The following is a 22,280-nucleotide window of genomic DNA, read 5'->3' as shown; positions in this document are numbered from 1 at the left end:
CTTCCTTTTCAGACCCAATGGAAGACACAGTTTAGAAATGCCACTGAAATGGAGGGAGGGAGGAAAAGGAAAGAAGGAAGGAAGAAGAAAAGGGAAGGAATGAAAAAAATACAAATCTTTTATTGCAATCTCAGGCCGGTAATATACGTGGGCGTGTCCACAAACCTTCCAGGGCGCGGCTAAGAAGCCCCGCCTCCTTCCGTGATTCTGACTAATTTCCCTCTTTCTACGCTGCTGCTGCGCTTCGATTCGTGGGAATTTGCTTCCTTTCCCCCCTCGCCTCCGAAATGCTCGTGTCCTCTCTGCGCGCGGCGGAGCCGTGACCGATTCCTATTGGTGCGATGGAGGCGGAAGCGCTGCGGGTGGAACGTTGGAACCCGGGCGAGACCATCCGACCGGTCGGGCGGGGGTGGCCGCGGGGAAAGTTGATGTCTCCCCCCCCCCCCCCCATGGCGCTGGTGCTGCTTTTCAGCGGAAAGTGGAAATCGAGCAAAAGTTTGGTGGCCGAAGAAATCCAAAGGCAGTAAAATAAATATATATATATATATATTTTATATATATATATATAAATTAAGGGTGCATGTGCAAAAAAAGAAAATATGGGCGGGCCATTTGCATGATGGACAGGACGGGTGGGCTGCCTACCAAGCCCCCCCCTCCCCTTCATTTGCCTCTGCAAGGCTGGCACTGATTGGTCAGCTTCCTTCCATTTCTCCTTCCTTCCATCCTTTTTTGTTTTTCATTCATTCCTTTGCTTTCTTTTATTTTGCTCCTGCCGCCCTCTTTTTTCTCTTCCATCCTTCCTGTTCTTTTTCATTCCTTCCTTTTTTTTTCCTTTCATTTTTTTTCTCCTCCCTCCCTCCCTCCTTCCCTTTTCTTTTCCTTCCTTCCTCCTGAATTGGCTACTTCCTCCACCCACAAGATCCTTTATTACGCCACTTATATGGTCTTCTTTTCACAGCAGAATTCCAAAGAAGCGAAGCGGAGCTTGGACACTCCTACTTTTTCACACAACGGCCCTGCAAAGCAGGCCAGGCTCAGAGACAGAGGCCGAAAAACTCAAAGAAGCTCTCCCCGTAATCTCATCCGGCCCCTGCAGAGCAATCCCCACTACCCTTTCGTTTTCCAGAGAAGGTCAAGAGACTTTTTGGGGTTCTAAATCCGTCCTTTTATTGGCTGTTGGACACAAAATGCAATATAACAGAGGAGATTCGGGGAAAATTAGTGAGAGCGGAGGTCCTGGGGAGAAAAAGTGGGCAGCTCCCTGACATATAAGCCCCCTTGGTTGGGGTGGTAAGGATTGTGGGGAGGGGTATCTTTGAACCCATTAAAACAAAACATGCAAGAAGAACTTTATTGCGTGGCTAACCCACAAAGAAGACAATTGTGGCACTTTATAAAGCAAGCTGAATCATTTCTCCGCAGGTCGCTTGTGCCAGAAGGTCGCAAAAGGGGCAATTCTGCTGCAGGAATCGACAGCCAACGTCCTGTCTTGATTTCTGCAGCAAAATTTCTAATACTTCTTTCTGCCCCTAAGAAGCGAGCAGTAAAAAAAGAGATGTTGCTCAAGACGTTACAATCCAAAAGGCTTTATTTTTTTTACAGTGAATAATATTATTTTTACAGTCAAAAAAATTCTTATCTTTACAGTCAAAAAAAAAATCTTATCTTTACAGTCAAAAAAATATTCTTATTTTTACAATCAAAAAAATTCTTATTTTTACAGTGAAAACAATTCTTATTTTAGCAGTAAAAAAAAATCCTGTTTTTGCGGTCAGAAAAGTTTTATTTTTGCAAGCATGAAGATCTTATTTTTGCAGGGAAAAAGATTTTTGCAGTAAATAATGGTTACTTTTGCAAACATTGTAATCTAAAAGTTCTTAATTTTCGCACTCACAAAGATCGTACTTTTGCAATCCAAAAGGTCTTAGCTTTGTGGTCGAAAAGACCTTATATTTCTAATCAAAAACATCTTTATCTTTAGCAGGTTTGGTTTTAAAACCGCCCCGGGCACTACGTAGAGACAAAAGATCGTCATATTCCAGAACCAAAACTATGGAAAAAGATACAAGATAGTCCTCAACTTACTACCACAATCAGAACAGGAACCTCTTAATGTGGTTATTAAGCGAGTCACGCCTGACTTAACAACCTTTTGGTCAGTTTTGGAGCAAAACCCTGCAGCCGTCAAGACAACCCAGATTTGGGAAGCGGGGTGTGTGGGTGGGCGCACATGCGGTAGACGCACAAGCCTGCGCAGGGGTCGCACACACCTGTGCAAGGGGTGTGTGAGGGGTGGCGCCATGTCCCCCCGCACGGCCCATTTTTGGTCCCAGGAGGTTGTAGGTGTTTCAAGTAGTTTTAATCAAAATGCACTTCAAACGTTAAACAAGCCATCGGAAATGTAAATATATAGAAACAAAAGGAAGTACCTCAAACAGAGGAAAATCCTAAAGTCACAAAACTGGAGATGGAGACTAAAGAGGAATAAAGCTGCATACAAGGCAGACATAACACTTGTAACAGCAGGGAGCGGTGCTAGGCCCAAAACAGGGCATGGGGGGGGGGGAGTGTGAAGTGCCCCCCCCACCCGTGGCCTGTTTTTAGTTGCAGGAAGCTGCAGGCTGCACGGCTTCTTGTAAGAGTTACCTGGAGTGGGTCCTCCCTTTTGGTGGTTCATCTGGGTCCTAGTGCCTACGTTTTCTGCTAGAATCAGTATATGGTGACCGGCGATCTCTATCCCTTCGAGGGCTCCGTGACCTGCTTCGATCTCTTGCCGATTGATGTTCTCTCGTCGTTCCTCTTCTGTCCGCTGACCTTCTCCCATCTCGGTCTCTATCTGGGCTCTCCAGCCGAGAAAACCGGCCTCCGGAGCGATAGCGAGACGGTTCGGTTTCTCGAACGTACTTCCCCTGGTTGCGGTCGGTGACATCCGCCACTGGAGGACTTTGGATGGGATTCGTTCTCCGGTAGTCGGCATCCTGTCGGTAGGAGACAAATGGCTCTTGTTGTTGTTGAATGAGAATCCGCGATCCCGTGAGATTTTACGAGATCGTGAGGAGCGGATTTAGAAAGCTAAATCCGGTGTCCGGACCCAGACACACCTGTTATCAGACAATCCAAATCCTTCCAGCATTCAATTGTGCAAATTTAATATTTAATCTAGGCTTGTTTGTGAGAATCAAACTGTTTTTATGACATTGGGGAAGAGGGGTTAGAGTTCTGCTAATCTATATACTGTATATAAAAATGGCTCTCTGTGTCTATGCATCTGTGTTTGTTCCAGGGAAGAGAGATGCGTCTTATGCTCCAAGTATAAGACGCACCATGATTTTGAAGACGTAAATAAAAAAAAAGCTTTTGCACTCTGCAGGACTCATTTTTTTGCACAAAAAAGATGGGGGGCATGCAAAGCTTTGGGAGGCTCTTAAAGTGGCAAGCCCCCCCCCAAAACAAAACAAAAAATGGGCTGTTTTTCACAAAAAAAGGGGATCATGCAGAGGCTTGGGGGTTGAAGAGTCTGAGGGCTGTGTTGGGGGGGGGCAAAAATGGCCTGTTTTTCGCTCATTTTTGCCCTCCCCAATCCCCAGGAACATTTTACGAGCCTCCCAAATTTTCTGCACATCCATTTTTGCCAAGGGAGGCCAAAAATGCTGTGTGTATAAGACACACACAGATTTTCACTCTCTTTTTTGGCTCCAGAAAAACAGCAGGGAGCCGTCCTAGGCCCAAAATGGGGCATTAGGGGTGGAGTAACCCCTTCACGGTCCATTTTTGTCCCAGGAGACTGCAGGGAAACCGGCTGGCACAAAATGGCAAGGGTGTGGGGGGAGGCACAAACACCCCAGAGCCCATTATTGTTCCCATGCAGCTGCAGGGAGGCCTCCTAGGCTCAATAAAGAGCAGGAAGGTGCAGGCTGCAGGTTGGCCTGCTAGGCCCAAAATGGAGCTCCTGTACATCGGAGGTTCCCAGGTTATATTCTGCTTGCACGGATATGAAGATGCCCTTCTTCCCAGTGCATTAATTGCCCGGCTTCTTGCATGAGGTACCTGGAGTGTGTGTGAACCCGTGGCGGTTCATCTGGGCCTAGGTGGCTACGTTGTCTGCTAGGATTAGTACGTGGTGGCCGGAGATGGTGGTATGAATCTGTTCGCAGACTCCGTGGCCTGCTTTGAGCTCTTACCGGTTGACGTTCTTGAATCGCTCCTCTTCTGTCCACTGTCCTTCTGCCATCTGGGCTCTCCAGCCGAGAAAACCGGCTGCCGGAGCGATGGCGAGACGGTTCAGTTTCTTCAATGTGCTTCCCATGGTTGTACTGGGTGACCTTCACCACTGGAGGACTTCCGATGGGATCCTGTGTCCGGTAGTCAATATCCTGTCGGTAGGAGACAAATGGCTCTTGTTGTTGTTGACTGGGAATCTGTGACCCCGTGAGATTTTAGGCGCGTTTGTGAGAATTATACTGTTTTTATGACATTGGGGAAGAGGGGGAGTTCTCCTAATTTATATACTGAAACAAATATTGTGGGGGTAAGACACCCTTAACACCCCTCAGGGAGGGGGGTGTTCTGTTAAGATGCAGCCTGTTGTGCCTTTAAATGGCTTCTACTGTACTGCAGCAAAATGGCTTCCACTGTACAGCACACTGTAGTTGTCATGGTAACAGCTTCCCAGGACTCCAGAAGGGGGCTCCCTCTGGAAAGGGGGAAAGTCCAACATTAGACATTACATTTGCTCCAGATATTTCCCCCTATAAATACACACCCAGGCAATTTGGAGAAAGAAGAATCAAGCCCCCCCCCCACTCTTGAGTGAGAATTTAGGTATTTGAGCTTGCTCAACTGCCACGTGGACTAGAAACTTAAAATCTCCCTTTTTCACGGGGAAACCCATCGGCCTGTTTTTCATCCCTGGAAGCGGCAGTGAGGAAGCTGCTGGCCCAAAACGGGGCCGGGGGGAGATGCAGTTCCCACCCGCCTCTTGCTTTTGACCACCAGGAGGCTGAAGGGAGATGTACTGCCTCAAAATGGGGCTGGGGGGGCAGAGCAGGCCTCCTCCCCGCGGCCACTTTTTAGTCCCAGGAAGCTGCAACAGAGGCCGGATCTATCCAAAACTGGGCATAGGGGCGTGGAGCCGCCCATCTTCTGTGCCCTGTTTTTGGTCGCAGGAGACTTCAGAGAGGCCCGTTAGTCTCAAATTGGGGCATGTGGGGTGTGTGTCTCCCCCCCCGACCCCTTTTGTGTACTTTGAGACTGTAAGGAGGCCTGTTAGGCCTAAAACTAGAGATGAAGAGGGAGGGCCTCCACCCTCGCGATCTGTTTTTGGCTCCAAGAGTACTGCTAGGTGTAAAACAGGGTGGGAAACTGCAGCCACCCCTCCTGAAGCACGTTTTTGGTATGGGGAGGCTGCAGGCCCAAAATGAGCGCCTGTACTTTGGATGTTCCCGAGTTATATTCTGTCGTACAGATAGAAGATGCCCTTCTGCCCAGTGCCCCAAGTGCCCGGCTTCTCGCATGAGGTACCTGGTGTGGGTGCTCCCTTGGCGGTTCATATGGGCCTTGGTGGCTCTGTTGTCTGCTAAGATCAGTGTATGGTGGCCGGAGACGATGGTCTGGATCCGTCGGAGTACTACGTGGCATACTTTGAGTTCTTGCCAGTTGAAGCTGATTCGCAAGTCCTCTTAGAACCACTGGCCTTGTGCCCTCTGGGTCCTGGTACGCAGACGTGGGCCGGGAAAGATGGAGACGCAGGACACCATCTTGCCTAACAATTGTGAGACGAGGTCGAGAGGCGCCGTTTGGTCCGATCGGATGCGGTTCGCCAGAGCGCTGATGCTGTGCTGGCGGTCCTGGGACTGGGAGACTAGGCACGATGTCGCGTCTATAGGTGCTGCTAGATGGAGCATCCTTTTGGTAGGAGACAAGTGGTTCTTGTCGTGGTTGATTCTGAATCCCTGATTCCCTGAAGGACCCCGAAGGACCCGGAGCGTGACGTGGAGGTTCTCTGTGGGCCGGAGGTGAGACGATTCGATCAACAGACTGGCCAGAGAGCGTTGGACGGGAATAGGGATTGTCCTGAGGTGAGCCGAGAGCATAGCTAGTATCTTTGTGAGGGCCCTGTACTGGAAATGCTGATTTGCGCGGCGTATCCATAGAAATTGTTCGTGAGTCGGCAATAGGGGGACGTGTAGATATGTTTCCGTGAGATCTATTGACTTCAGGAAGTCGGCCACTCGGACGCTGTCCAGTATGGACTGGATTTTTAATCTCTTGTATACCAGGTGTTTGTTGAGTCTTTTTAACTCGAGAATCGCTCTTCATCTCTTTGAATATTTTGGGACTACAATCCCCAGCTGCTGCTTGTCCTCTGGAGGGTTGGATCTCGGAGTGTTGGCTACGCAGACCTCTGGAAGAGTCATGGGAGGGCCGACTTCTGTTGTCTTGAAATGGCTGTTTGGATTGGAACTGCTCCCTGCTCCTGTCTTTATATCCGGCCCTATCAAATTGGCGATTAGGTCGCTGGAAGTATGACCTCTTTTGTTGTGAGAAGTTGTGTGCGTTGTTCCCTCCTCTGAAGGAAGGCTTCTGAACGTTGGACAAGGATTTGTGGCCAGCCCTTTTGAACGTAGAGGGTAGGACTTTCTTTTTGTCATGGGTCTCCTTGAGTAAAGGCTCTAAGGCCTCTCCGAATAGCTTGTCTCCTTTGAAGGGGGCAGAGGCCAACCTCCACTTGGACCTATTGTCTGTCTGCCAGTAACGGAGCCACAACAGTCGTCGGACTGTCACGGAGTTGCCGATGGCCCTGGAAGCGTAAGTGGCTGAGCTCAAGGTGGCATCGGCAGAGAATTGTGCTGCCACTATCAGTTTGTTGAGGTGCTCATGAGTCTGGAGGTCGGTGGCTGGGATTCTGGCTTGCATCTCTTTGAGCCAGAGCAAGGACGTTCTATTGAAGAAGGATGCAGCCACTGCTGACTTCACTGCCCAGGCAGCCGACGAATTGACTTTGCGCAGCATCATTTCCATTCTCTTCTCTTCTGTAGTCAAATGATCCTCAACTGAGGTGGGGAGAACGGTGGAAGAGACTAACGCCGCCACAGGCCCATCAACTGTTGGGATTTTTAATGAATCCGTGAGGTCCTTGTCCACATTGTAGTATCGTTTATTATTTACGTCCGGGTTTGTAAAACAGTTTGGTTTTTGCCATTCTTGCTGGAAGACATCCAAGAAAAATTTCGGGCAGGGGATCTCCTCTCTAACTTGGGGTCGCTCTGCGAACAATAAAAATTTGGGGTCAGATAAGGCCGGATTAGAAGCGGCTGGATCTGGTCCTATCCCGGCTTTCTGGAGAAGCATCTTAAACAAGAGAGGGCTGAAGAGACGTCTGCAGCTAAGGGGGTCTGGAGTCTCTCCTACGTCCCCAGAGAGTGGCAAGTCTTCAGGTCTATCAACAACTGAGAGGGATTTCAGGATGTCCATGGAAGAGGCAGTAGAAGAGCGGATAGGTGCATCAGCTGCAGTAGCCTGCCCCTGGCGTAAGGCGCTGTTGGAGGCTGCAGAGACCGCCGGCTGTTTGTTTTGCATGCCAGGCTCCTGGGCCTTCTTTGGACAGAGTCCGGCCGCTGCAGGAGGGACAGCAGCCTCTGGGGTAGCAGGCTTTGCCCTCTTAGCAGCCGGCTCTTCCGAAGGACTTTCCGGCGGGAGCGGAGTCGAAGCAGGAGGAAGGGACGAAGTCTCAGTGGGCTCCATCACCGGCAGCTGCGGCTGAGAAAGTTCCTCTCTGGCTCCATCTGGTGGACAAGACGGGCTAGGCGTCTCAGCTGCCTCCATTACAGGTTGCAACGGCTGGGAAGCACTGTAAGCGGCAGCTCCATCCACAAGGGGGCGCTCCTGCTCCCTTTCCCCTGCTGCGTCTACTGTGCCTACAGCCTTGGGGGGAATTTGGGCAGCCTTTTTCGGGGCCTTCTTAGCAGGCAGCACTTTCTTAGCAAGCGGCGCCTTGGCCCGGATCTTGGGCGAGGCTCTGGCCGGGACCGGCTTGGGCGTGGAGGGGGATCCCGTGCCCACGCCAGGCTTGGGGGCAGCCAGATCCACTTTTTCCCCACTCACCGGCTCCTTAGGAGGCTCCATAGCCGGGAGGCGCTCCCTGGGAGAGACCGAGGCGGCTACTTGGAGGGCCTTAGCAGCCGGCTCCACCGAAGGACTTTCCGGAGGGAGCAAAGTCGAAGCAGGAGGAAGGGACGAAGGCTGAGCGGGCTCCATCACTGGCAGCTGCGGCTGAGAAACTTCCTCTCTGGCGCCATCTGGTGGACAAGACGGGATAGGCGTCTCACCTGCCTCCGTTACAGGTTGCAACGGCTGGGAAGCGCTGCAAGCGGCAGCTCCGTCCACAAGGGGGCGCTCCTGCTCCTTTCCCCCTGCGGCGTCTCCTCTGTCTACAGCCTTGGGGGGAATTTGGGCGGCCTTCTTCGCGGCCTTCGGGGCATTCTTGGCGGGCGGCGCCTTCTTAGCGAGCGGCGCCTTGGCTCGGGTCCTGGGCGAGGCTCTGGCCGGGGCCGGCTTGGGCTTGGAGGGGGATCCCTTGCCCACGCCAGGCTTGGGGGCGGCCAGATCCAGCTTTTCCCCACTCACCGGCTCCTCGGGAGGCTCCATGGCCGGGAGGGGCTGTCCTGGAGAAGGGGGGGGGGTCTCCTCCGGGGATCCGATTCTGAAGGGGAGAAGGAGACTCGATTGGCTGCCAGTCTGAGGAGGGAGGCAGAGTCAACAGTCTCCCTGCATTACCCCCCCCACCCGGCCGCCAGGATGGTCTCGCCGGCGCCAACGTCACATCCGCAGCGCTTCCGCCTCCCTCGCTCCAATTAGAAACTCCGACGCGCGCCGAGTGGGCGCGACCACTTTGGAGGGAGGTGGGGGGGAGGAGGATGGACCCATGAATGGAATCGTCCCAGCATCGTAGGAAGAGTGAAATTAATCTGAATCACGGAAGGAGGCGGGTTTCTTCCTAGCCACGCCCTCGAAGGTTTGGGGACACGCCCACGTACTTTTCCTGCCTGAGAGCAGAATCTTTTTTTTCTTTCTTTCATTCTTCCTTTTTCCCCCTTTCTTTTCTTCCTTTTTCTTTTCCTCCATCCTTCCTCTCTCCCTTTTCTTCTCCTTCCTTCCATCCTTCTTTCTTTTTCCTGCCCTCTTTCCTTCCTATTTCTGTTTGCTCCTTCCTCTCTTCCTTCCTAATGGCCTCTCCGTCGCTCCTTCCCATCGTTTCTTCTCCTTCCCTTTTTCTTTTTCATTCACTTGTTTTGCTCCTTCCTTCCTTTCTTTTTCATTCTGTCCTTCCTTTTCTTTTGCTCCTTCCTTCTTCCTACCCAATGCCATCTCCTTTCTGCCTTCCTTCTTTGGTTCATTCCTTCCTTCCTTCCCTATTGCTCCTTCCTCCTTCCCCTCCCTTTTTCTTTTCCTTCCTTCCACTGGCATTTCTAAGCGCCGTCTTCCATTCAAAAGCTCTTTCCTGGCTGTTGGACTGAAAAGGCAGCGGTGGACTACACCACCCATCACCCACAGCCAGGGAGGACGGGGATTAGTAGCCCACACGCTGGAGATGGGGAAAGGACGCAGAAGGTAGAAAAATACCCCCGTCTTCTTTCTGCAGCTTCCAAGACATCAGCCGACAGTGGGATCCTTTGTACGTTTTCAGGACGATTTGCAAGGGATCAAAGGATCCTGGACCTGGATCTACTCAGAGGCTGCTGCACCTGCCAGGTGCTGGGATTGAGTTGTCCTGTGGGGCTTCAAGGCTGTAAGCCATCGGGGTCCGATGCCAGTTTCACCCCTGGAAGCCGCAAACCGGCACCCGTCCTGCCTCCGAGACAGAATTGGCTACTACTTCCACCCACAAGATCCTTTATTATATCATTTACATGGTCTTCTTTTCAGAGCAGAATTCCAAAGAAGCGAAGCAGAGCTGGGACACTCCTACTTTTTCACACAACGGCCCTGCAAAGTAGGCCAGGCTCAGAGACAGAAGCCGATAAACTCAACGATGCTCTCCCCGTAATCTCATCCGGCTCCTGCAGAGCGATCCCACTACCCTTTTGTTTTCCAGAGAAGTTCGAGAGACTTTTTTGGGGTTCTAAATCTGTCCTTTTATTGGCTGTTGAACACACAACGCGATATAACAGATGAGATTCGTGTAAAATTAGTGTGCGTGGAAGTCATGCGGAGAAAAAGTGGGCAGCTCCCTGGCATCTATGCCCCCTTGGTTGGGGTGGTAAGGATTGGGGGGGGGGGTCTTTGACCCCATTAAAATGAAACCTACAGGAACTTTATTGTGTAGCTAACCTACAAACAAGACAATTGTGGTGTTGTATAAAGCAAGCTGAATCATTTCTCCGCAGGTCAACCACCCCACACCTCCGATTTGGTGGGGTGCCTGCCCTGATCGGCTTAATGTTGGAAGCAAGAAAGGAGAACTCAAGAATTTTTAGTTCAAAGATTAATTTCTGGGTGGGTTTTTTTTTTGGGTGGGGGAAAGACAGGAAGAAGGGATGAAGCCAAGTGCATGTGGAAGGGCAGAGAGGAATATTTTTCTTTTCAGCAGTCCTCGACTTACGACACTAGGGTCATTTGAAAGCCCAAACACTGATCTAGAAAAAGAGAGCTCGGACACATCAGCTAAGAAGTCACTGGACGTCACTCCTGGACGTATGGGGATATAAATCCTGAAGAGGAGGGAGAAATGAAGAAGGCTCTTCCCTTCAGATTTCCACCAATATCCACGGAACCCTCGCCACATGAGACAGGCAAACCTTACGCCCGGGTTTTAGGATGGCTCCGCTCTTTGACGCCTTCTCCCCGAGTGGATCTGCAAGAAAGGGACCGGGTTATCACCCCACAAAACAGACATAGCACCTGTAAGAGCAGGGAGGCTTTCTAGGCCCAAAATGGGGCATTGGGGATGAAGCAACCCCCACAGAACGTTTTTGGTCGCAGGAGGCTCATGGATGCCTGCTGGGCCCAAAAAGGGGAGGGAGGGGGGCGAGTTAAATTCTGCTGTCACGGATAGGAGATGATGCCCTTCTGCCCAGTGTCCCAATTGCCCATCTTTTCACATGAGTTACCTGCAGTGGGCGCTCCCTTGGTGGTCCATACGGGTCCTATTTCTTTCGTTTTCTGCTAGAATCAGTACGTGGTGTCCAGCGATGGTGGTCTGGATCCTTTTGAAGGCTCCGTGGCCTGATTTGAGCTCTTACCGGTTGGCATTGGTTCGTTGTTCTGCTTCTGTCCACTGGCCTTCTGGCATCTGGGTCTCTATCTGGGCTCTCCGGCCGAGAAAACCGGCCTCCGGAGCGATGGTGAGACAGTTCGGTTTCTTGAATGCCCATCCTCTGGTTGTGCTTGGTGACATCCACCACTGGAGGACTTCTGATGGGATCCTGCCTCCGGTAGTCGATATCCTATAGGTAGGAGACAAATGGCTCTCGTTGTTGACTGTGAATCCATGATCACATGGGGGTTTTAGGCGCATTCATGAGAATTAAACTGTTTTTATGACATTGGGGAAGAGGGGGAGTTCTCCTAATCTATATACTGTATATAAAAATGGCTGTGTGTGTGTGTGTGTGTGTGTGTTGCAGCATAACTCTAGAACACCTCAAGCAATTTCAACCAAACTTGGTACACAGATGACTTACTCTGGAGACAAATACTGTGAGGAAGATACTCCTAACACCCCTAGGTGTGTGTGTTCTGTTAAGCTAGAGCCTGCTGTGCCTTTAAATGGCTTCTACTGTACTGCCATAAAATGGCTTCTACTGTACAGCACAGTTGAGTTGCCATGGTAACAGCTTCACAGTACTCCATAAGGGGGCTCCTTCTGATAAGAGGAAAAATCCAACATTAGAAATCACATTTGGTGCAGATATTTTCCTCCTATAAATAAATACCTGGGCAATGCCGGATAATCAGCTAGTAGGGAAATAAATGTATCCCATTTTTGTAGAAAGCAGAATCAAGTCCCCTCCCCCCACCCTTCAGTGAAAATTTAGGTATTTGAAGTTGCTCAGATGCTATGAGGACTAGAAACTTGAAGTCTTGAAAAAGTTGTTTTTGGCCCCAGGAGGCTGCAGAGAGGTCTGCTAGGCCCAAAATGGGGTTCCTGTACATTGGATGTTCTTGCGTTATGTTCCGCTCGCACGGATAGGAGATGACCTTCTGCCCAGTGCCCCAACAGCGTGGATTCTCGCATGAAGTACCTCAAGTGGGTGCTCCCTTGGCGGGTCATATGGGCTTTGGCGGTTACATTCTCGGCTAGGATAAGTACATGGTGGCCGGAGATGGTCGTCTGGATCCATTGGAGGGCTATATGGCCTGCTTGCATCTGTGGCCGGTTGATGTTGGTTAGTCATTCCTCTTGTGTCCACAGGCCTTCTGCCATCTGGGTCTCTATCTGGGCTCTCCAGCCGAGCATACTGGCGTCCGTAGCTATAGTACGATGGTTCGGTTCCTGGAATGGGCATCCTCTGGTTGTCGTCGGTGACATCCACCACTGCAGGACCTCTGTTGGGACTCGGTCTCTGGTAGCTGAATTGGTCCTGCCGTATTTCTGGGTAGGCAGGGGGAACCATTGTAAGGTCCTGGTATGCAGACTTGCCCCGGGAACAAAGGAGACGCAGGACACCATCTTGCTTAACAATTGTGAGACGAGGTCGAGAGGCAATATTCGGCACGATCGGATTCGGTTTGCTAGAGCCCTGATGCTGTCCTGGCGGTTCTGGGACAGGGAGACTATGCATGTTATCACGTCTACTGATGCTGCTAGGTGGAGCATTCTGTCGGTAGGAGACAAGTGGTTCTTGTAGTTGTTGACTGTGAATCTCTGATTCCCTGAAGGACCCTGAAGGACCTGGATCGTGATGAGTAGGCCCTCTGTGGCACAGAGAAGAGAGGACAATTCGATCCACCTGTCTGCCAGATAGTATTGGACGGGAATAGGGATAGTCTCGAGATGAGACAAGAGCATCGCTAGAATCTTCGTGAGAGCTCTGTACTGGCAATGCTGGTTCACTTTGCATATCCATGGAAATCGTTGGTGAGTTGGCAACATAGGGATGTGTAGATATGATTCCGTGAGATCTATTTACATCAGGAAGTCGCCCATCCGGATGCTCTCCTGTGTGGACTGCATTTTGAATCTCTTGTATACAAGATGCTTGTTGAGTCTTTATAAGTGGAAAAACACTCTCCACTTCCTCGAAGCCTTTCAGACTACAATCCCCAGTCACTGCTGGTCCTCTGGAGGCTTGGCTCTGAAGACTTCTGGAGGAGAGAAGGAAGGACCGACTTCCGTTGCCTCGAAATGGCTGTTTGGATTGGACCTGCTTCCTCTTACTGGATTGGCCACCATGTTGCTGGAAGTATGCCCTCTGTGGCTGTCCAGTGTCCGCTTTCCGCTTCCGAATGTTGGGCAAGGATTTCTGACCAGCTTGTTTGGACATAGAGGGTAGGACCTTCTTTTTGTCTTTGGTCTCTATGAGTATAGGCTCTAAGGCCTCTCCGAATAGCTTGTCACCTTTGAAGTGAGTAGAGGCCAACTTCCACTTGAACTTTATGTTTGACTGCCAGGGACGGAGCCACAGCAGCCGTCTGGCTGTCAGGGAGTTGCCGATGGCTCTGGAAGCAAACCTGACTGAATTCAGGGTGGCATCTGCAGAGAATTCTGCCGCTGCTATCAGGTTGTTGAGGTCCTTGTGAGTCTGGAGGTCGGTGACTGGGAATCTGGCCTGCATCTGTTTGAGCCAGAGCAAGGATGTTCTAGTGAAGAAGGAAGCAGCCATCGCTGACCTAACTGCCCAGGCCGCCGATTTATGGGCCAAGATGAGTGCCATTTCTGTTCTTTTCTCTTCTGGATTCAAAGCATCGTCTAAATTGTTGGAGAGAATGGTGGAGCAGGCATAGGACGCCACGGGCTCATCAATTGTTGGCGGTTTTAATGCCCCTCTGATGATTGGACCCACATTGTAGAACTGTTTCTCATTTTCGGTCAGCTTTGGAGCCGCCCCTAGTACAGCCCATTGTTGCTGGACAACATCAAGAAAAGATTTCGGGCACGGGATCTCCTCATCTGTGGTGGGCTTTGAGAACAACAAATTATTGGGGTCAGATAAACCTGGATCAGAAGTAGCTCGATCTGCCCCTATCCCAGCGGTGGCCTTGGCGTTCTGGAGAAGCGTCTTAAACAAGGCAGGCTTGAAGAGACGTGTGACGCCATAGGCATCTGGAGTCCCTTCTTTGTCCCCAGACAGTGGCACGTCTTTGCCGAGGGATTCTGGGATGTTCATGGAAGGAGGAGGAGCCTGTCCCTGGCGTAAGGCGTTGTCAGAGGCTGCAGAGGGTGACGGGCGGTATTGTTGGAGGCCTGCAGCAATGCCCTGAGCGATGGCCTCTGATATGATCTCTCTCATCTCCGGGCTCATTTCCAGCTCCGGGCTCTCTGGAGAAGGGACGGCAGCCTCTGGGGTGGCAGGCTTTGCCCTCTTAGCAGCCGGCTCCTCCGAAGGACTTTCCGGCGGGAGCGGAGTCGAAGCAGGAGGAAGGGACGAAGGCTCAGCGGGCTCCATCACCGGCAGCTGCGGCTGAGAAACTTCCTCTCTGGCGCCATCTGGTGGACAAGACGGCATAGGCATCCCACCTGCCTCCGATACAGGTTGCAACGGCTGGGAAGCGCTGCAAGTGGCAGCTCCGTCCACAAGGGGGCGCTCCTGCTCCTTTTCCCCTGCAGCACCTACTGTGTCTAAAGCCTTGGGGGGAATTTGGGCGGCCTTCTTCGCGGCCTTCTTGGTGAGAGGCGCCTTGGCTCGGATCTTCGGCGAGGCGCTGGCCGGGGCCGGCCGGGACGTTGAGAGGGATCCAGTGGCCACACGGGGCTCGGGGGCCGCCAGATCCAGCTTTTCCCCACTCACCGGCTCCTCAGGCTCCATGGCCGGAAGGGGGTGTACTGGAGAAGGGGGGGGGGTGTCTCTCTCTTGGTCTCCTACGGGGATCGGAGTCTGAAGTGACTCCCTGAGGGAAGGAGACGCTGCGGAGACCCGATTGGCTGCCTCTCTGAGGAGAAGTAGGGAGGCAGCGTTAACCCTTTTCCCGCCTTCTCTCTCTCTCTCTCTCTCTCTCTCTCTCTCTCTCTCAGGATGGAATAGGCCACCTACCCTGCCCATCATGCAAAAGTCCCGCCCCCCTTCCTCCATGGCTGCAATTTACCTCATAATTATTATTATTTTTGTACATGCCCCCCTTCGTTTTTTAAAAAAGTCGTTTTTATTTATTATTATTTTTACTGGCTTTGGATTTGTTCCGCCACCAAATCTTTGCGCGATTTCCGCTGGAAATCAGCACCAACTTCGGCCATGGGCGCGAAAAGCAACTTTCCCCTCGGCGCACCCCCCCCCCACCGCTCCTGACCGGTCTGATGGTCTCGCCCGAGCCCTAAGCTCCCATTCGCATCGCCTCCGCCTCCCTCGCACCGATTGGAAACGGTGCTGTCAGAGGGCGCGACCATTTCGGAAGGGGGGGGAAGGAAGGGTGAAATTAGCCTGAATGCCGGCTGAGGGGGCTTCTTAGCGGCGCCCACGAAGCTTTGGAGACAGGCCGATGTGCACTGCCTGAAAGCAAATATATATTTATTCTTTCTTGCTTTTATTCCGCTTCCTTTTCTTTTCCCTTCCTTCCATTTCTTTTCCCTTCCTTTTCTATCTTTTCCCTTCCTTTTTTCTTTTCTCCCATCCTTGCTTTTTTCTTTTCTCCCATCCTTCCTTTTTTCTTTTCTTCCATCCTTTTCCTTCCCTTTCCTTCCTTTTTCTTTTGCTCCTTCCTCTCTCACTTCCTAATGGCCTTTCCTTTGCTCCTTCCCCTTTTCTTCTCCTTCCTTTTTTTCTTTTTCATTCCTTTCTTTTGCTCCTTCTGTTTCCTCCCTCCCTCCCTCTGGCATTTTTTAAGCTTCATTGAAAAGCTTTCCCAGCTGTGGGCCTGAAAAGGAAGCGCTGGACTACAGCGCCCATCACGCACAGCCAGGGAGGACGGGGATTAGTGGCCCACACGCTGGAGAGGGGGAAAGGACGCAAAAGGTAGAAAAATATGCCCCGTCTTCTTTCTGCAGCTTCCAAGACCTTATCCGACAGTGGGATCCTTTGTACGTTTTCAGGATGATTTGCAAAGGATCCTGGATCTATTCGAATCCTGCTGCACCTGCCAGGTGCTTCGATCGAATTGTCTGGTGGGGCTTCAAGGCTGTAAGCCATCGGGGTCCGATGCCAGTCTTACCCCTGGAAGCCACAAAACGACACCCATCCTGCCTCCGAGACCGAAATGGCTACTTCCTCCACCCACAAGATCCTTTATTATATCATTTACGTGGTCTTCTTTTCAGAGCAGAATTCCAAAGAAGCGAAGGGAGCTGGGACACTCCTTATTTTCACACAACAGCCCTGCAAAGGAGGCCAGGCTCAGAGACAGAGGCCAATAAACTCAACGATGCTCTCCCCGTAATCTAATCTGGTTCCTGCTGAGAGAGCCCACTACCTTTTCGTTTCCAGAGTGGTTCAAGGGACTTTTTTTATTGCAAATCTGTCCTTTTATTGGCTGTTGGATACACAATGAGATATAACAGACAAGATTCGGGGGAAATTAGTGAGCGCGGAAGTCATGCGGAGTAAAAGTGGGCAGCTCCCTGGCATCTAAGCTCCCAAGGTTAGGGTGGGAAGGATTGGGGGTGGATGACACTTCTTTTAGTGACCAAAGTTGCAACGGCCATTTGAGTACCATTTTTGACACTTAACGACTTTTGTAGCATCGAGGCGGTCAGGCGATTGAAATGTCAGACGCTTCGGAACCGATCAGCAACAAGTGATGTCAGCTGCGGGAGGGGTGTGTGGAAAGCCAGATTCGCTTAACATCCCTCTTACGAACTTAATAACTGCTGCAATTTGCTTAAATGACAGTGGTGAGGAAGGTAGGTAAAATGAACGGCAGGAGTGCGGGCAAAGCTCACTCTGCCAACATCTCGCTATACGACAGACATTGTGGTCGTAAGTCGAAGACTAGCAGAATTTAAAACCCAAAACATGGAACGAGGAAAGGAGAGCTCAGATACAGTAGCTAACAACTCACTGGATGTCACTCCCGGACGTAAAAGATAGGGATGTAAAGTTCAAAGGGTGAGGAATGACGTCTCCAGAAAAAACTTAAGAGGAAATGAAGAAGACTCTTCCCTTGAGATTTCCACCAATGTCCATGTGACTCTTGCCACGCCGATCAAAAGATGGGATAAAAGTGCGCCCAGTACTTAGGACTCCGCTCTTTGGCGCCGTCTCCCCAAGTAGATCTGCAAGAAAGGGACCGGGTTATCACCCCACAAGGCAGACATAGCATCTGTAACAATAGGGAATCCTGCTAGGCCCAAAATGGGGCATTAGGGATGGAGCAACCGCCACGGAATGTTTTTGTTCCCAGGAGGCTGCAGAAAGGCCTGTTAGGGCCATAACAGGGCATGGTGGGTGCGGCTCCCCTCTCCCCTGTCCGTTTTTTGTTCGCAGGAAGCTGCAGGAATGCCTGCTAGGCCTAAAACGAGGAGGGGGTGAGTCATGATCCTTTTCCCATGGATAAAAGATGCCCTTTGCCCAGTCCCCCAAGTGTCCAGATTCTTGCATGAGGTACCTCGAGTGGGTGCTCCCTTGGCGGTTTATCTGGGCCTTGGTGGCTATGTTGTCTACTAGGATCACTACGCAGTGGCCAGTGATGGTGGTCTGGATCCCTTCAAGGGCTCCGTGGCCTGCTTTGAGCTCTTACCGGTTGACGTTCTTCCATCGTTCCTCTCCTGTCCACTGGCCTTCTGCCACCTGGGTCTCTATCTGGGCTCTCCAGCCGAGAAAACCGGCCTCTGGAACGATGGCGAGACGGTTCGGTTTCTTGAATGTTATTCCCCTGGTCGTAGTCAGTGAAATCCGCCCCTGGAGGACTTCCAAAGGGACTCAGTCTCCGGTAGTCGATATCCTGTCGATAGGAGACAAATGTTGTTGACCGAGAATTAGTGAGCAAGTGAGATTTGTGAGAATTATACTGTTTTTATCACACTGGGGAAGAGGGGGAGTTCTCCTAATCTATATATTTATATAAAAATGGCTGTGTGTGTGTGTGTAACTCTAGAAAGCCTCAAGCAATTTCAACCAAATTTGGTACACAAATGACTTACTCTCTGGGAACAAATACTATGGGGAAATGGGGGGAAAGACACCCCTAACAGCCCTCCGGATGTCTATTCTGTTAAGATGCAGCCTGCTGTGCCTTTAAATGACTTCTACTGTACTGCCATAAAATAGCTTCCACTGTACAGCTCAGTAATGGCTTCACAATACTCCACAAGGAGGCTCCCTCTGATAAGGGGGAAAATTCAACATTAGAAATTACATTTGGTACCAACATTTTCGCACTACCACCCCTTAAATAAATACCCGGGCAACGCAAGTGGGGAAATAAATGCACTCCGTTTTTGTAGAAAGCAGAATTGAGTCCCCATCCTTGAGTGAGAATTTAGGTATTTGAGCTTGCTCAGATGCCATGAGGACTAGAAACTTAGCCTCACTTTTTCATAGGGAAACCCATTGGCCTATTTTTGGCCCCAAGGAGGCTGTGGGGAAGCCTGCTAGGCCTAAAACGGGGCTCCAGTACATTGGAGGTTCCCGACTTATGTTCAGCTCGCAAGGATAGGAGATGCCTGTCTGCCCAGTGCCCCAAATGCTCAGCTTCTCGCACAAGGTACCTCGAGTGGGTGCTCCCTCGGTGGTTCATATGGGTCTTGGTGGCTACGTTGTCTGCTAGGATGTGGTGGCCGGAGATGGTGGTCTGGATCCATCGGAGGGCTCTGTGGCCTGCTTGGATCTCTTCCCAGTTGTCGTTGGTTCGTCATTCCTCTTGTGTCCACTGGCCTTCTGCCATCTGGGTCTCTATCTGGGCTCTCCAACCCAGAAAACCAGCGTCCGTACCGATGGTGAGACTGTTCGGTTCCTGGAATGGGCATCCCCTGGTTGTGGTCGGTGGCATCCACCCCTGGAGGACCCCTGATGGGACTCTGATAGTTGAATTGCTCCTGCTGTATTTCTGGGTAGGCAGGAGGAACCATTGTAATGTCCTGGTATGCAGACGTGCCCCGGGAACAAGGGAGACGCAGGACACCACCTTGCCTAACAATTGTGAGACGAGGACGAGAGGCACTGTTTGGTCCAATTGGATCCAGTTCGCCAGAGCGCTGATGCTGTCCTGGCGGTCCTGGGACAGGCAAACTATGCATGCTGTCGTTTCTATAGATGCTGCTAGGTGGAGTATCCTGTCGGTAGGAGGCAAGTGGTTCTTGTCGTTCTTGACTGTGAATCCTTGATCCTCCGAAGGACCCTGAAGGACCCGGATCGTGATGAGTAGATCCCCTATGGCGTGGAGGTGAGAGGCGGATTCGATCCACATGTCGGCCAGATAGTGCTGGACGGGAATAGGGATAGCCCTGAGGTGAGCCAAGAGCATCACTAGTATCTTCGTGAGGGCTCTGTAATGGTGGTTCGCGTTGCATGTCCATAGAAATCATTGGTGAATCTGCAATATAGGGACGTCCAGGTATGTTTCCGTGAAATCTATTGACATCAGGAAGACGCCCACCCAGATGCCCTCCAGTATGGACTGGATTTTGAAATTCTTGTATACCAGATGCTTGGTGAGTCTTTTTAGGTGGAGTATCACTCTCCAACTCATAGAAGCTTTTAGCATTACAATCCCCAGTCGCTTCTGGTCCTCTGGACGGTTGGCTCTGCAGACTTCTAGACGAGCCTCTTAATGGCCGTTTGGATTGGAACTGCTGCCTGCCCCTGCCTCTATATCTGGGGCTATCTGATTGGTGATCCGGTCGCTGGAAGTATGCCCTTTGCGGTTGTGAGCAGTCGTCTGCGGTGTCTGCTGCCCTAAAAGGCGGCTTCTGAAAGTAGGGGGAGGATTGCTTATTAGGCTTTCTGAACGTAGAGGGTAGGACTTTCTTTTTGTCTCTGGTCTCTATGAGTATAGGCTCTAAGGCCTCTCCGAATAGCTTTTCACCTTTGAAGGGGGCACAGGCCAACTTCCACTTGAACTTCATGTTTGACTTCCAGTTACGGAGCCACAGTACTCGTCTGCCTGTCACAGAGGAGCCAATGGACTTGGAAGCAAACCTGACTGAATTCAGGGTGGCATCTGCAGAGAATTCTGCCGCTGCTATCAGGTTGTTGATGTCCTCGTGAGTCTGGAGGTCGGTGACTGGGATTCTGGCTCGCATCTGTTTGAGCCAGAGCAAGGACGTTCTATTGAAAAAGGAAGCAGCCATCGCTGACTTGACCGCCCAGGCAGCTGACTTATGGCCCATGACTAGCGCCATTTCTATTTTCTTCTCTTCTGGATTCAAAGCACCGTCCGTGTTGGTGGAGAGAACGGTGTAGGAGGGAAAGGCCGCCACGGGCTCGTCAATTGTTGGCGGATCGAATGCCGCTGTTAAGTTCGGGCCTACATTGTAGAACCGTTTGTCATTGATGGTCGGATGTGGACCCGACCCTAACACAGCCCATTGTCGCTGGACGACATCCAGGAAAAACTTTGGGCAGGGGATCTCCTCCTTCTCTGTGGCGGGTTCTGTGAACAACAAATTATTGGGATCAGATGAGGCCGGATCTAAGCCGGCTGGATCTCCTCCTATACGAGCGGTGGCCTTGGCTTTCTGGAGAAGTGTCTTAAACAAGGCAGGGCTGAAGAGACCTACAAAGCCATGAGGGTCTGGAGTCCCATCTTGGTCCCCAGACAGTGGCAAGTCTTTGTCAAGGGACTCTGGGATGTTCATGGAAGAAGGAGGAGCCTGTCCCTGGCGTAAGGCGTTGTCGGAGGCTGCAGAGGAAGCCGGGTGTTGTTGTTGGATGCCTGCGGCAATGCCCTGAGCAATGGCCTCTGAGATCATCCGTCTCATCTGCGGGGTCATTTCCGGCTCCTGGGCCTTCTTTGGACAGACTCCGGCCACTGCAGGAGGGACGGCAGCCTCCGGGGTGGCAGGCTTTGCCCTCTTAGCAGCCGGCTCCTCCGAAGGACTTTCCGGTGGCAGTGGAGTCGAAGCAGGAGGAAGGGACGAAGGCTGAGCGAGCTCCTTTTCTGCTGCGACGCCTACTGTGTTTAAAGCCTTTTGGGGCCTTTGGGCGACTTTCACCGCCTTCTTAGCGGGCAGCACCTTCTTAGCAAGCGGCGCCTTGGGCAAGGCTTTGGCCGGGGCTCGCTTGGGCGTGGAGGGGGATCCCTTGCCCACGCCAGGCTTGGGGGTGGACAGATCCACCTTTTCCCCACTCACCGGCTTCTTGGGAGGCTCCATAGCCGGGAGGGGCTCCTTGGGAGAGACCGAGGCGGCTACTTGGAGGGTCTTAGCAGCCGACTCCCCCGAAGGACTTTCCGGAGGGAGCAGAGTCGAAGCAGGAGGAAGGGACGAAGGCTGAGCGGGTTCCATCACTGGGAACTGCAGTTGAGAAAGTTCCTCTCTGGCGCCATCTGGTGGACAAGACGGGCTAGGCGTCTCACCTGCCTCCGTTACAGGTTGCAACGGCTGGGAAGCGCTGCCAGCGGCAGCTCCGTCCACAAGGGGGCGCTCCTGCTCCTTTTCCCCTGCGGCGTCTACTGTGTCTACAGCCTTGGGGGGGTTTTGGGCGGCCTTCTTCGCGGCCTTCGGGGCCGTCTTAGCTGGCGGCGTCTTCTTAGCGGGCGGCGCCTTCTTAGCGAGCGGCGCCTTGGCCCGGGTCTTGGGCGAGGCTCTGGCCGGGGCCGGCTTGGGTTTGGAGGGGGATCCAGTGGCTGCGCGGGATCCGGGGGCGGCCAGATCCAGCTTTTCCCCACTCACCGGCTCCTCGGAAGACTCCATTGCCGGGAAGGGCTGTCCTGGATAAAGGGGGGGTGGTCTCTTCCGGGGATCGGAGTCTGAAGGAGGGGAAGGAGGCGATGCGGAGACTCGATTGGCTGCCTGTCTTTTCCCGCCTTCCCTCTCGGCACACTCGGAGGATGGAATAGGCCACTCACCCTGCCGATCATGGAAGAGGCCCGCCCCTTCCTCCCTCAATGCAATTCACCTCATATTTACATCTTTGCCCGATATCCGCTTCCTGCTGAAATAGCAGCACCAGCTTCGGAAACAGCGCCATGGCGCGAAAGGGAACTTGCCCGGCTCCCACCCCCGCCCTTTTGGGTCGGATGGTCTCGCC

The 22,280-nt window shown here is 52.0% G+C and overlaps 3 protein-coding genes across 3 annotated transcripts; all 3 read right to left on the bottom strand.

The window, feature by feature from the left end:
* Nucleotides 1–2,418: 2,418 nt before the first annotated feature.
* On the bottom strand, nt 2,419–7,884 carry LOC106537467 (uncharacterized). Its single transcript, XM_087705104.1, has 3 exons — nt 5,524–7,884; nt 4,185–4,376; nt 2,419–2,981 (listed from the first exon to the last, which is right to left on the bottom strand). Exons 1-3 carry the CDS (start codon nt 7,825–7,827, stop codon nt 2,688–2,690), a joined length of 2,790 nt encoding a protein of 929 aa, XP_087561230.1. The 5' UTR covers nt 7,828–7,884; the 3' UTR covers nt 2,419–2,687.
* A 2,233-nt stretch (nt 7,885–10,117) lies between these two features.
* Nucleotides 10,118–15,141, bottom strand: LOC106537477 (uncharacterized). The gene is made up of 3 exons (XM_014051614.2): nt 12,246–15,141; nt 11,112–11,447; nt 10,118–10,855 (listed from the first exon to the last, which is right to left on the bottom strand). Exons 1-2 carry the CDS (start codon nt 14,967–14,969, stop codon nt 11,148–11,150), a joined length of 3,024 nt encoding a protein of 1,007 aa, XP_013907089.2. The 5' UTR covers nt 14,970–15,141; the 3' UTR covers nt 10,118–10,855; nt 11,112–11,147.
* Nucleotides 15,142–16,592: 1,451 nt separating this feature from the next.
* On the bottom strand, nt 16,593–21,943 carry LOC106537476 (uncharacterized). Its single transcript, XM_014051613.2, has 3 exons — nt 18,800–21,943; nt 17,830–18,033; nt 16,593–17,365 (listed from the first exon to the last, which is right to left on the bottom strand). Exons 1-3 carry the CDS (start codon nt 21,941–21,943, stop codon nt 17,327–17,329), a joined length of 3,387 nt encoding a protein of 1,128 aa, XP_013907088.2. The 3' UTR covers nt 16,593–17,326.
* Nucleotides 21,944–22,280: the final 337 nt, after the last annotated feature.

Source organism: Thamnophis sirtalis, unplaced genomic scaffold (assembly GCF_051295495.1).
Source record: "Thamnophis sirtalis isolate CommonGarterSnake01/CBP01778 unplaced genomic scaffold, rThaSir2_p1.2 scaffold_2, whole genome shotgun sequence".
NCBI lineage: Eukaryota > Metazoa > Chordata > Lepidosauria > Squamata > Natricidae > Thamnophis > Thamnophis sirtalis.
Note: the sequence above shows the minus strand (reverse complement) of the source record. Positions and strands in the feature narration are given on the sequence as shown.

Excerpts from the sequence above, each read along its gene's own strand:
- LOC106537477 (XM_014051614.2), bottom strand. The coding sequence starts at position 14,969 with ATGGAGCCTGAGGAGCCGGTGAGTGGGGAAAAGCTGGATCTGGCGGCC. Across the intron at positions 11,448-12,245 it reads CAAGGGAGCACCCACTTGAG|GATATCGACTACCGGAGGCA; the intron begins GTACTTCATGCG and ends TCCTACCTATAG.
- LOC106537476 (XM_014051613.2), bottom strand. The coding sequence starts at position 21,943 with ATGGAGTCTTCCGAGGAGCCGGTGAGTGGGGAAAAGCTGGATCTGGCC. Across the intron at positions 18,034-18,799 it reads CGAGGGAGCACCCACTCGAG|GATATCGACTACCGGAGACT; the intron begins GTACCTTGTGCG and ends TCCTATCGACAG. Across the intron at positions 17,366-17,829 it reads CGATGGAAGAACGTCAACCG|ATCTACTTGGGGAGACGGCG; the intron begins GTAAGAGCTCAA and ends CCTTTCTTGCAG.
- LOC106537467 (XM_087705104.1), bottom strand. The coding sequence starts at position 7,827 with ATGGAGGCAGCTGAGACGCCTAGCCCGTCTTGTCCACCAGATGGAGCC. Across the intron at positions 4,377-5,523 it reads CAAGGGAGCACCCACACCAG|GATATTGACTACCGGACACA; the intron begins GTACCTCATGCG and ends TCCTACCGACAG. Across the intron at positions 2,982-4,184 it reads CGATTCAAGAACGTCAACCG|GATGCCGACTACCGGAGAAC; the intron begins GTAAGAGCTCAA and ends TCCTACCGACAG.